This window comes from Suricata suricatta, chromosome 7, assembly GCF_006229205.1.
Source record: "Suricata suricatta isolate VVHF042 chromosome 7, meerkat_22Aug2017_6uvM2_HiC, whole genome shotgun sequence".
Lineage (NCBI taxonomy): Eukaryota > Metazoa > Chordata > Mammalia > Carnivora > Herpestidae > Suricata > Suricata suricatta.
The window spans coordinates 61,314,018-61,327,521 of record NC_043706.1 but is presented as its reverse complement, the minus strand read 5'-3'; the positions used below and the strand labels follow the sequence as shown (position 1 = coordinate 61,327,521).

General features: G+C 38.8%; 1 protein-coding gene across 1 annotated transcript in view; it reads right to left on the bottom strand.

Annotated features, from left to right (window-relative positions):
* Positions 1 to 9,761: 9,761 nt before the first annotated feature.
* The window catches only part of SDHAF4 (succinate dehydrogenase complex assembly factor 4), a 28,991-nt gene continuing 25,248 nt past the window's right edge, over positions 9,762 to 13,504 (bottom strand). The window contains exons 6-7 of the mRNA XM_029943183.1: positions 11,719 to 11,848; positions 9,762 to 10,219 (exon numbers count right to left, since the gene is read on the bottom strand). Of these exons, the coding sequence (XP_029799043.1) occupies positions 11,739 to 11,848 (110 nt within the window). The 3' untranslated portion in view covers positions 9,762 to 10,219; positions 11,719 to 11,738. The remainder of the gene's footprint in view (positions 10,220 to 11,718; positions 11,849 to 13,504) is intronic.

The window sequence follows — 13,504 nt, the reverse complement described above, 5'->3', positions numbered from 1 at the left end:
ACTCCTATAGATTCCCATTTCTAGTAAATTCTTTTTAGATTTTCTTAAAATATTAAACACAAAAAAGATGAGTAGTTAAGTGAATTTAGTGTTTCTGAAAGGTAAGTGGGGTCTGCTTTACACAGCCTGAAGTTCTTGGTTCATTTACAGAAAATGAGGGCAATTGCCTTGTGACTCAGCTTACATCCTTATAAAAATGATGTTAGAACATGCCCAGTCTCAGACATTTTGAGACCAAGTCTGTTACTGGGTTAATTTCTTTCCAACTTGGCCCTTCCCAGCCCTTCCAGCCTTCTGTCTTCCCTCAAGGAACACATTCACTTGACCTGCCCTTCATCTTTCACAACCGCTGCCTATCTTTATACACCACTTGCCTCTGCAACTCAAGTGGAATTTTCGCTACCTGCCTTTTATCAACATTAGAAATCTTAGGAGATTCCAAATCTTTTTGTATTTTGGGTGGCTTTAAAAGAACCACCCAAATGCAAATTTATTGAATAAATCAATTCCTAAAAGAATTGTTGGCACTTTTTATAGCAATCCAAAGTTTTAAAAAATGCTTCTAATTATATTTTCTAAATTAAATCAAATAGCATTATATATTTAAATGTACTTTCAATGACTTGGATTAACCATTTTATCATACCTGGGGGATCCAACCAGCCCAAATCTAGAATATTGGGCCAGGTAACTCTTACTAGAAGGAACAGTCTGAGAAAGCAGCAGATCTATCTTTTGGGCCATGAACAAGACCAGGCTGTGGGCTATTGAGGATTCAGTCAATGAGGGTTGATGCAGCATACAAAATTTGTCACAATAAACAGCAGGTGGTAGTTCACACATATGTGGTTCCATAGGGAAGAGACGTTCACTGCAAAATAACAGGAATGAGATTATATGCAGACAGAGCATGGCAAGAAGGAATCCAAGAGCAGTAGGCTTTGTTGATCAATAGGGGATTGGAACAGAGAAGAATGTCTGCTGGTCATAGGGCTTTGTTTCTCTTAAGAGACAATGGTTGAGAATTTGGCAGGGCAGGTTTTAGAAGGATTTTGTGTATAAATAATCAAAACAAGGATCCAGGTATCCAAACTATAAGGTCTTAAAGCCCATCCAGTCACTGCTCCTGTGATTCAAGGCCAATGCCCTAGTAATAGCAGCTTGAATGCTCTATCAGTTTCTTACTGGTACATAAGACATTACAACAAATTTAGTCACTTAAAGCAGCACAAACTTATGCACAGCCTCCTTGGATTAGGAGTCTGGGCACATGTTAGGTAGGTCCTCTCCTCAGGGTCTCACTGGACTGAAATCAAATTGTTGACTACGGCTAGGATCTTATCCGAATCTCAGAATCGTCTTCCATCATCATTCAGGTTGCAGAACTCAGGTCCTTGTTTTCTTGCTGGATGTCAACTGGGATCACTCTCAGCTCCTAGAGGATGCCATCAGGTTCTAGCCCATGGCACTTTCACAACATAGTATCTTACTTCACAGCCAGCAGGAGAATCTTCCTCTAGTTGGCTATACAAAGGTAACATGATCACTAGAACAACTATTTTGACATCTTTGCCATATAATGTAACCTAATCAAGAGAATGACTATCTCAGGGTGCCTGGGTGGCTAAGTTGGTTGAGTGTCTGACTTTTGATTTTGGCTCAGGTCATGATCCAAGGGGCATGGGTGGGATTAAGCTCTGTGTCAGGCTCTGTACTAAGCATGGAGGCTGCTGGAGATTCTTTCTTCCTTTGCCCCTCTGCCTGGTTCACGCTCTCTCTCTCTCACACAAAACAAAACAACAAAAAAAGAATGACTATCTCATCATATTCACAGGTCCTACCTACACTGGAGGGGGAGGGGATTACACAGTTCAGACACACCACGGGGAGGGAATCTTCTAGTCATTATGGAATTCTGCCTACCATAAACACTAAATTATTCAACACTGAGCCAACATTTATTGTTTACTAAATACTCAGCAATGTGCGGCAACTGGGGGTTCATAGCCAAATAAAGATAGATAAGGAAGCCCACAGACTAGTGGAGGAGATAGAATTGAAAATTAATTCTAAAATAAGTTAGTATGTCTGTAATAGCTGAATGTAGAAATAACAGAAAAGATAGTCAAGAAAGTGAGGTAAGCTCAAAAGGGGTTTTCAAGGAAAGAAAAGGCATTTCAGGCAGAAAGCATGTGTATCTGTAAGGCATGGAGATACTGGAAAGCCTGTTTGAGAGGCTCTGAGTGGTAGGTCTTGACTGGAATGGAGAGGCCTATGGAAGAGAGGCCTGAACAGATAGATGTCAAGGGCCAGACCAGGAAGGACACAGAACTTAGAACTTCATCATGGGCAAGAATTTGTTAAGGGATATTAATAAGTTAAAGTCATAAAGGTCAAATTATGAAAAAAATTTAAGTGACCCCATAAAAATAAAAATTTTAGCATAACCAAGCAGAATTGAAAAGCAAAATTCTCACACAAATTGATAATAGAAAAACCAATATCCAAAGAATGAATAAGAGGCAAGTAACAATAATAGAGGAAATGAAAAGGCTAATAAACATAGGGAGAAGTATATAATATCACTTGTGATTAAGACAGTGAAGATTAAAATAGTGAAATATAGTTTGGGCTATGAAATTGCTAGAATAACACCACAAAAAGAAAAATATATCTATATACTCAGACAATTGAAGGACAATTAACCAAAGGTTAAGCAGGTATAGAGGTTTCATAGATCATTTTTGTTTTCTTCTTTATACTTTGTTTTCTAAATTTTCCCAAAAAACCTGTATACACTCTTAGAATAATAACTAATATATCATTTTACAAAATAGAGCTTCTAATAAAAAACAGTATTTCCTGACCAGCCCATTCACCCCTAGGAGCTACAACTTTCAGCTCTTTCAGTTGGTTCTTCTGGTATTTACTTCCATATTTCTAAGTGATATGCATATACTATTATCTCTGGAGTGATCGATTTTCATCATTACCTCTTGATAATGGCTTGTTAATATTGAGTTGTAGATTGAGTTCTCTAGCACTAACATCTTCTGCCCAATTCCTCCCCCTCCTATCCTTACAGGTAAGTCATGACTCAAAAAAATTCAATAATGTTCTAAAAACTGTTGTGGTTATGTAATAATTATATACATTTTGAGTTACCTTCTGAGCCAGGCAGGTATACATCCTTTCTTGTACAAAAGTTTTGTTTTTCCTAGAGTTAATAATTTAAAAATTATCTCATTTTTTGTTTGCATTGTTTCCTATGTTCCTGTTGATGTTTCCTAAATTCTCTAACATTTGTCAAATGCTTATCAATGATTTTTCTAATGCCTGGGCACATTAAATAATACATCTTTCCATTTCTCTCTTTCTCTCTCGTATATTCCTTCCACACACCTCCCACCTCTTACTCTCGTCCAGACTGCTTGTCCTCTGGGCTATTGCTCAGCTGTGCCCTGGAATCCTCCTTTACTGACCCTTTGTGTTGAATGTCTTGCTTCCTGGATCCCATGTATTTTATTATTTTTTTATGCCCTCTTTGCTAAAGCATATCCACCAGCAGTTTCCTAAGATTGGGTATATGGGAGTAAAGCTTTTTTCCCTAGGCTTTGCCATCTGAAACTATTTTTAGTCTATTCTCATACTTGACTGTGTATATTCTATGCTCACATTTGATTAGTATGGTAGGCTGTACTGAATTCTAAATGAAAACATTTTACCCTCAAAAAGTTGTATCAGATGGTTTCACTATTTTCCAGTGTCCTGCTGGAAAGCTTGGTACCATTTGTTCTTTTCTATGAACTTTCCCTACCCCCTCTTCTTTGGAAGATTTTTTATTATCCTTGGTAGTCTACAATTTCATTATGACTTGGAATTAGTATTGGTGGGCCTCTTTAGCCTGATAATATATTCTTTGATTCTGCTAAATAGCCTTGTGTTGGCTCCTTAATAATTTCTACCCTGTTTCTCTGTCTTTCTAGAACTCCTATTAGTCAGTTGCAGTAGGGATTGCCATGTGGGTGGTGGTCAAGTAGCTTCAAATATATAGAGAAAAGGAAGTACAGAATCTAGGAACAAAACAGGACATGACACAAGAGGTCTATTCACGGATAAACAGCTTGGATTCATCTTGGGAAACAGGACAGTCAGGATTTATCTTCGGAAACAAAAACTCTCTAGTTACTCTAAGTGGAAAGGTATTTAAGTGAGGACAGTGGAAGGGCTAGGTGGGTAGACTCCAGAATTAATTTCCAGGAATAATTTCAAGAAAAAGATGGCTAAACTGGCCTATGGCATGGGGTGGCCATCACCTCAGCCACAGTGAGGAAGATGGGGAATTAGAAGTTTCTATCTGGAACTGTTCAGTACAGTACACTAACATAGCAGTGAGTCACAGATGTCACTATTGAGACGCCTCTTGACCCTGCAAGGTTAGGGCCTGGACCCTGGAGCGCTGCTGCAGGACAATCCGAAGTCTGTGTGGCTGAGCCTGCCAGCTTAAAAGCTAGCAACGGGATGAGCCCTGCTTTACATGCCCTTTCAAATCTCATCAAGTGCATCTAATTGGCAGAATTTAACTTACTCTTATAATAGAAAGATGCAGAAGATTGGGAAGGAGGGCAAGGGCCAACTCACCACAAGCACCACAGCCCACACATGCAGGCCAGTGTTGGGTGCGCCAGCCGTGGTGTCCGCCGCAGGGATGAGGAGCTGCTGTGGGGCAGGCGTGACAAGACGTGGTCGGGACTCATCACAGGGAAAAACATGAAGGTCTGACAGGAATCTTTTTTTTTTTTTTGAAGTGGAGAGGGCATTTCACTTATGTAATTTATACCTTGCTTTATTCCAGCAAAAAACCAAAGGAAGAGAGAAAAGCTAGATGTTTGTAGAGAAAGGCAGGGTCATTCTAGTCAGCATTAATCTATCTATACAAAACTGAAATAAAAAGATCTGGGTTGTTTTGCCCAGTTCATACATTTAGTGTGTAGGTGTGGACAATGGTGGAGGGTCATGTAATCAAGTGTTTGGATTTGACAGGAGACAACCCACTCAGAAGTTCTGACATTTCAAACCAGCAGAAAATGAGAAGATACTATCAAAATAAAATCTTATATAAGCTTTTTTTTTTTTAAAGGGATCTACCTGAGTCATTGACTTAGGGAAGAGACAAAATATGACCTTTTCTGATAAACCCAAAGAACCCAAACTTTATTTATCTGTAAAGTTATAGATGCCAACTTAACTACACTGATCTTCTGTGCTTAGAAATAGGTAATGTTTTTTTTAAAATTTTTTTTAATGTTTTATTTATTTTTGATAGAGAGAGAGACAGAGCACGAGAGGGGGAGGGGCAGAGAGAGAAGGAAACACAGAACCGAAAGCAGGCTCCAGGCTCTGAGCTAGCTGTCAGCACAGAGCCCGATGCGGGGCTCGAACCCACGAATGTGAGATCTGACCTGAGCTGAGGCCGGAGGCCCAACTGACTGAGCCACCCAGGCACCCCAGAAATAGGTAATGTTTTAAGATAATGGTTACAGTCTACAGCCTATAATATCTTAGTTTATAAATTGATTTTTTTTCCAAAGGGTCTAATTTAAGACCACCCTGCAGACACTTTCCTAGTTTTCTCCATTGTGTGTTTTCAGCTTTCAATATTCCAAGTTGCTTCCACAAGCTCCTTTGTTTGATTTTCATCTCCTTCTTGCACCTGCATCAACAAAAAACTCCCTTTTCAATCTGTCCATGATTGCTTTTTATTAGCAACAGCTAATTAGGAGTACTTACAGTTTCAAGGCTGTAGACAAGATTCACTTGCCATGACTAAGTTAGAAATACAGGGCCTAAATATATCTACATTGTGTTTTCCCTTAAGTTTTTATTTATTTGAGAGACACAGAGAGAGAGCGGGGAGGGGCAGAGAGAGGGGGAGAGAGAGAGAGAATCCCAAGCAGGCCCCTCACTGTCAGCACAGAACTTGATGTGAGGTGGGAACCCATGAACAATGAGATCATGATGAGCTGAAATCAAGAGTTGGGCGCTTAACCAACAGAGCCACTCAGGTGCCCCTAGACTATTTTAAATGAATATGGGCTGTTACTAAATTAAAGCAACTTTCACATAACTAATGTTCATTTCATTAACCAAAGTCCATGTAAATGGCATAAAAAGAAATCAATAGGTTCAAATGACCAAACTTTATGGAAGCACTCTTCAAATGAACAGGAATAGCCATTTAAGATGTTTTAGGGATTACTCAAACCTTATTTTTACACATCTACATTATGCTTTAAGTATTTTACACCTTAAAAATTTTTTTTAACATTTATTTATTTCTGAGAGAGTGAGAGAGACAGAGCACAAGTGGGTGAGGGGCAGAGAGAGAGGGAGACACAGAATCCAAAGCAGGCTCCAGGCTCTGACCTGTCAGCACAGAGCCCAACGCAGGGCTCAAATTCAGCAGTGAGATCATGACCTGAGCTGAAGTCAGACTCTTAGTCGACTGAGCCACTCAGGCGCCCCAGTATTTTACACTTCTATGCCCCATAAAACTGATTCTTAACTAGTTTTCTCAGAGAATAGTGGTTGACAAGTAACATCTGTAGAAAATCCTTTGAACATCATCTCTCCGGCTGATAGTTGCCCCTGTGGAGACTCCCTTACCCACACAGAATTCAATAAAAGTACCTGTCCTATCCTCCACGAGAGTAGACATCTGTCACATAAGACAGTGATGCAGAAATAGGTTAGATGAGTGGGGGAAACTCTACCAGGACTTCCTTTTGCCAGTGTGGTTGGCAGCAGCCTCAGGGGTTCCAAGGCCCGTAGCGGTGGTAGTGGCAGGTTCCTGCCTGCAAGATGTGCAGTTGACCTGGATTTCAGACAGCAGCTCCTTTCTCCAGCCAGTGCTGTTGTGTGGTTCTGAAACTTGGTCCTAGAGGCTCGGCCTGTTCTGCTTACCCTTCCCAAGAGTCTGCATTTAGTACCTTCCTCTCTACTTTAATTGACTCGGCAGTTCTTGGAAGTGTGTGGTCCAAGGACTCTGGGGGGTCCCCAAGACCCTTTCAGAGGATATGTGAGATCCTTCGTTTTCTATGTATCTGTGTGAAGCCAGCTTTTTTCTTACATAGACTTCAATCAAAACAATACTCTAACAGATTGAAAGCATAAGATAATATGAGAATACAGTTGCCTTCTATTGTTAGACATTAGAGAGAATTGCAAAAATATGAAACAATACCACTCTTAATTTTTTTTGGTTTTGGAAAAATTATCTTGATGTATTTTTCCCCAAAAATGCTATTTTATGCTAACATGTAATTAATTTATTATGGGGTTTTAAAATTTTTTTATTTTTAAGATTTTAAAGTAATCTCTACACCCCATGTGGGGCTTAACTCATGACCCTGAGATCAAGAGTCACATGCTCTACTGAGCCAGCCAGGCACCCCAATTATGGGATTATTTTAAAATTAATTAAATATATTAAAGATTGCTCAGTTTTCATTCCTAATATAGTACATATCAATAGTAAATATCAATGTGACAACCATACACAAACAACTTAGGGACCTCCAAAGACTTTTAGAGGATCTTAAGATCAAAGAGTTTAGGGGCACCTGGGTGGCTCAGTCCGTTAAGTGTCCAACTTCAGCTCAGGTCATGATCTCACTGTTCCTGGGTTCGCGCCCTGCATCAGGTTCTGTGATGACAGCTCAGAGCCTGGAGCCTGTTTCAGACTCTGTGTCTCTCTCTCTCTGCCTCTCCCTTGCTCGCACTCTGTTTCAAAAACTTTAAAAAATAAAATAAAAAATTAAAAGATCAAAGAGTTTAACAGCCACGGAAACACAGTAGATTCTGCTACTTTATCTAAAAACTTTAAATAATAGAGAAGCCTACTTTTCTAATTCTCCATCCAGATTTGCACGATCATAAGAGAGAGTGGTTAGAATACACAGTATTGCTCCTACTAAGGAGAAGGAAATGGAGAGGCAGATGCAAAAGGAGCATATATTAGAACCAAGGCCAGAGTCAACAGGAGGGTCATAAAAAAAGGTATCTATTTCTAGAAATGAAAGATGTCAAGGAGAAAGACTTAAACAAAGTCCCCAGAGGACACGGAACACTGAATACTTATATTTCCTAATATTCACACATACCCTCATTTGTATAGATCATTCAATACTCTTTATAATTCATCCATAGAGGCCAGTCCTAGCTTAGGGAAGTCAGAGGCAGCTTTAGTTCCAGTGGTTGTACAGAGGGATGCCTACCCAAAATGCTCTTCTAGAACCCGGAATGGCTTGAAGAATCTTTATATGCCCAGGAATTTTAATCACATCACTTTGTTCACTCCACATCTTCTTGGTCAGTGTCTAGGTCAATGTCTGTTATATGGCAAGGTCAGAGCATAACTGATCACAGAATGAATATCTGACTTGATTCATATCTCACAGAATGAGTTTAGATTTGAGAGGTGAAAATTTAGGTCTCTGAAGAGTTGTCTAATAACAAAATCTAGAAAGTGATATCCTCATCAAACAAAGGAAGTTCCCTTTGGCTTTGCTGGGGTGAAATATAGTTACTTGCAATGCATTCAGTCTTCAGTCAGTTGTCTTTTGGAACTGTCGTCATGTGCAAATCAAATCCATCAGACTTAATGATAGGATGGCATGGGCTCTATTTCATTCATCAAATATAGAGCCTAGTAGAGTATCTGGAACATGGTAGATAAATAATCATTGATTAAATGAGACATCAATGGAATGAAGGAATGAACTCAGGCATTCATTTTGCCTTCCTTCCTAAATTGATCAATCAGTGTTGGTTAACTAATGATCCACTGCCATCCTTATCTTAAACTTACAAAAATTAATGTCCTGTTCTGAAATTATTATTAAAATTGCCAATACATCATCAAAAATTACCTTTAGGGCGCCTGGGTGGCTCAGTCGGTTAGGTTTCTGACTTCGGCTCAGGTCAGATCTCACGTTCGTGGGTTCGAGCCCCAAGTCAGGCTCTGTGCTGACAGCTAGCTCAGAGCCTGGAGCCTGCTTCTGGTTCTGTGTCTCCTTCTCTCTCTGCCCCTCCCCCTCTCATGCTCTGTCTCTCTGTATCAAAAATAAATAAAACATTAAAATTAAAAAAAAAATTACCTTTACTAAGTTTTCTCACTGTAAACTATTCTATTCATCCAATGAACATTTGTTATTTACTTGCAGAATATGGCTTAAGGTTGGCTCATCAAGTTAATTTTTTAATTATTTTTTTTAGTATTTACTTATTTTTGAGACAGAGACAGAGAGACAGAGTGTGAGCGGGGCAGGGGCAGAGAGAGACACACACAGACTCCAAAGCAGGCTCCAGGCTCTGAGCTGTCAGCACACAGCCACACATAAGGCTCAAACTCATAGACCATGAGATCATGACCTGAGCCAAAGTTGAACGCTTCACTGACTGAGCCAGCCAGGCACCGCTGGTTCTTCAAGTTTAATAATCGGCAATATTATATTTTGACTAGTAGTTCACAACTGACATCAAAACAAGAAAAAATTATGGACATAATTCAATTCCACCAAAACACCTAATATGTACAAGGCTCCATGGTGCCTTCTATATAAAAGTACAACCTATCATGTTCCAGAAATCCCCAATGTAAAATTTAAGTGATTAACCCCTGTTAAAAGTTGCTCTTTTATAAACTCTTCTTTTAAAATTATCCATGTTAATTTGGGTTCTCTGAGAAACAAATGACAAGATGGGATTATGTGTCAGAAATTTATTGGGGAGATGTTTTGAATTATAAAGGGGAAAAGCAGGCAGAGTCTGACTCCTGTGAAGGCGAGAGGAGAAAAGAAGGATTGGGTAGGAAGAGATGGTCTGAAGAATGTACTGGGCAGATTAATGGGGAGTGCTTGAGCCAATGTCACCCATCAGGGAAGTAGGCCAGCATACTCATTCCTTGGCTGGGAACAGCCTGCAGAAAGTGTGGCCTCAGTAGGAACACAGTGGTAGATTCCAGGGGGCAGCCGCTAGGGTTCTTGGTCAACTCTGCTTCCCATAGGAGGAGATGTGAGTGATAATTTCCATTGCTGCTATATCATTTTTTGGAAGTCTTCAGGTTTTTCCATTAATGTCTGATGGACATAAAGACCATGAACGTTTTCATACTGTCAACTTTTACCTATATATTTGACAGCTGTCATGAAACATGTTACTATTAACAGAGGTTAAGGATTCTATTATCTTAATATAACACTTTGGTTGTTACATCTTTTATATTAGTTTTTGAAGTGTCTAAGTTGTCTTTCCTGTATCACATCATAAACAGAAGCAAAACTATGTAATAGAAAAGAATTTGACACAGTATTAATGTAATAAAAACCTTCATTAATGTGGGCTAATTGAAGGTGACTAAATTACAGAATGTTTTTAAAGGAATGTGAATCTTACTTAGCAACATGCATAGTAACTGCCATTAGAAGAACAAATGTTGACAAAGACTGAAGACTAGGCCCAATGACCACACTAGTTAGTTTGTTTCTGAGAATACACTTTACAAAAAGTTTATTTATGTAAATAAATCTCCTACAATCTTCTCAAATAAAATTACTTATAATTCATATCACACAATTATCAGCCCACTGCACTGTCTTCTATAGGCCCTGCAAACCCTGCCTTCATAAGTAATTTAAGTGTAGCCTGGGGGCTACAGACCTAATCCCTGTGACTAAGGCCAGAGGCCAGCACAGGTTGCCGTAGGCAAGCCTGGCAGCTTCTCTTCTTCCTTCATTCCATTTCTGTAAACTGGACTTGACTTTTCCTGACCCAGTTATCCAAAGGCCACAGGACAAGAGCTTTTGAGTTATCAAAACTGACTAAGCTGGCCCATTTCATCCCCTGCTTTTGTCACATATTGGCTCTCTGTACCTAAATTTTGTTTTAACTAACTAGTGCATATTTCAGTTCAGCTCATCAGGCAAAAAACCACTAACTAGTGATTAGTTTTCTAACTAATGATTTTCTAATGTTATATTCATATAAAACAACTTCAATTCAAGTATTTCAAACTTAATTTCTTAATATTTCCCTCCAGCAAGCCTAGAGTCTTGGAAAAATATATTTATAATTTACAGATAGCTAATACTGAGAGATGTGTGCTATGCACTGTTCTAAGTACATGTACCTACTCATCTGAAGTTCTCAACGGCTCAATAAGGGCAGTATTATCTACAATTTACACATGAAGATACTAAGGTGTGGAAAGTTAAATAACTTAAGCAAGCTAATATGGCTAGTAAGTAGCAGAGCCAGGATTTGAAACCAAGTAATCTGGCTCTGGAGTTAGACTTTCTGTTGTTACTGTGGCCTTATGAAACTATAATGTGTTACTTAACTCACATTCAAAAAGCCACTATTACCTAGCATATGGCAATAAAAATCATTAAACTTGTTTTATTTATATTTGCACTTATAGGCAGCTGGTTAAACTGAAATGTGATGAAATAAATTTGCAGCTCTAATCATCATTTATATACTCCAATATATTTAAATTAAAATTAACGTGCTAATGTAGAAATATTTCCCCTTTCCTAATTTATAGCAGCATATTTCCTTTCAAGGCATTATTTATGTTTTTAAACACATTGTAGAGATTAAATGACTAAAAGGACATAAAGAAAATAATGAGAAATAAATTAATTCAAAAAAAGATACAGAAGTTAGTAATATGTGGCTTAAAAATCAATACAGCGTCCTTTTCGTTCCCAATCTCCATATCGGGTAGGTTCTGGGCCTCTGGGTCCACCTTTTTCTTTGGTAACAGGATTAATATCATCTGGAAATTCTAAAGAAAGACAGAAGGTACAAAAAAAAAAGTAGTCAATAGAGATGAGAAATGCATGATGGCCAATTCTGAAGACAGGGTTGTAGAGATGCAGAATTAATAGGCTAGAAGCTACTGACTAGATGCAGTCTTTTAAATAAACTGTAAATGTGGTTCTTCTCCCCAAGTTTGAGAAAGCAGTTCAGGACACAACTGTTATATCCAACCACCTTTATTACCTACATTAATTACTTAGAATTCTTGGAGGGTTCTCAGGCCCCAATATGGGGGGTGGCTGCATTTGTGTGGATGGATTAAAAGAGAAGGAAAGGAGTGCAGAGAAAGCAGAGTACAAATCCATAGGGTTTGGAAGGCTGTGAAACAAGGTTACTTCAATTCAATGTCTCAGTTTTCATATCAGTAAAATGGGTATAACAACCCTACTGCTTTGCTATGTTGAGAATTAAACAAAGAAACACATGTAAAGAATCTAGCTCAGTGCCTAAGAATGCTCAATTAATTTTAGTTATGTTGTTCTTCATCATAGGGTTTTGGCTTCATTAAGTGGTTAGCCATGTATGGACATAACTATTATTCTGAATACTGTGTGTTCATCCAGGGTTATTCATCTTGAGCCTGGCCCAATTCTAAGTACTTTATTCACAGTAACTCCTCATATAATTCTCGTAATAATCCTATGGGACAGGAACAATTATTGTCTCCATTTTATAGATGAGGAACGTAAGACACAAAGAGGTTCAAAAAGGTGTTGCTGGTCACACAAGCTACTAATTGGTAAACAGAGTTTGAATTCAATCTGGTTGCAGTCTTGCTTTTAACCCATAAACTACTGCTGTGTATATAGGATGGAGAGAACAGGAATCAGCTATTAGAAAGAACCCCAATTCTTACTCTGTGTCTCTTTAGAAAACTAGATGAACATTACCAGAATCCTCTAGTCCTTCACTAGGAAAAAGATAATTCACCTTGAAAAATTTCAAAGATGTATCTGTTTTTTAAAATTCTCTACTGTGAATAAACTCTTCCCCACCCTATCATTCTATTTTCTAAAGAACTCCTTGCTTGGACTTCCTCTGAAGGCCTCTAATGGAAGCTCTTGCATCTCCCACATTTTGGGGTCTAAGTGTCTTTATCAGCTTGAGCTGCCAAAACAAACTACCATAGACTTAAACAACAGAAACTAACTTTCTCATAGTTCTAAAGGCTAGGAGTCTGCAAGCAGGGTGCCAGCATGTGTGGGTTCTGGTGAGGACTTTTCCTGGCTTGTAGACACCTCCTTCTAGTGTCCTCACATAGCAGGGGTAGAATGACGGCAAGCTTTCTAGCATCTCTTATAAGGATGCAAATTTCATCATGGGGTCCTTTTCTCATGACCTCATTTAAAACTAATGATCTCCCGGGGTGCCTGGGTTCTTCGGTTTGTTACATGTATAACTTCAACTCAAGTCATGATCTCACGGTTCATGGGTTTGAACCCTGCATTGGGCTCTGTGCTAACACCTCAGAGCGTGGAACCTTCTTAGGATTCTGTCTCTCCCTCTCTCTGCCCCTTCCCCGCTCACACATTGTCTTTCTATTTCTCTTTCACAAAACTAATAAACATTTAAAAATTAAAAAAAAAAAAACCCTAATTCTCTCTCAAAGGCCCCATCTCCA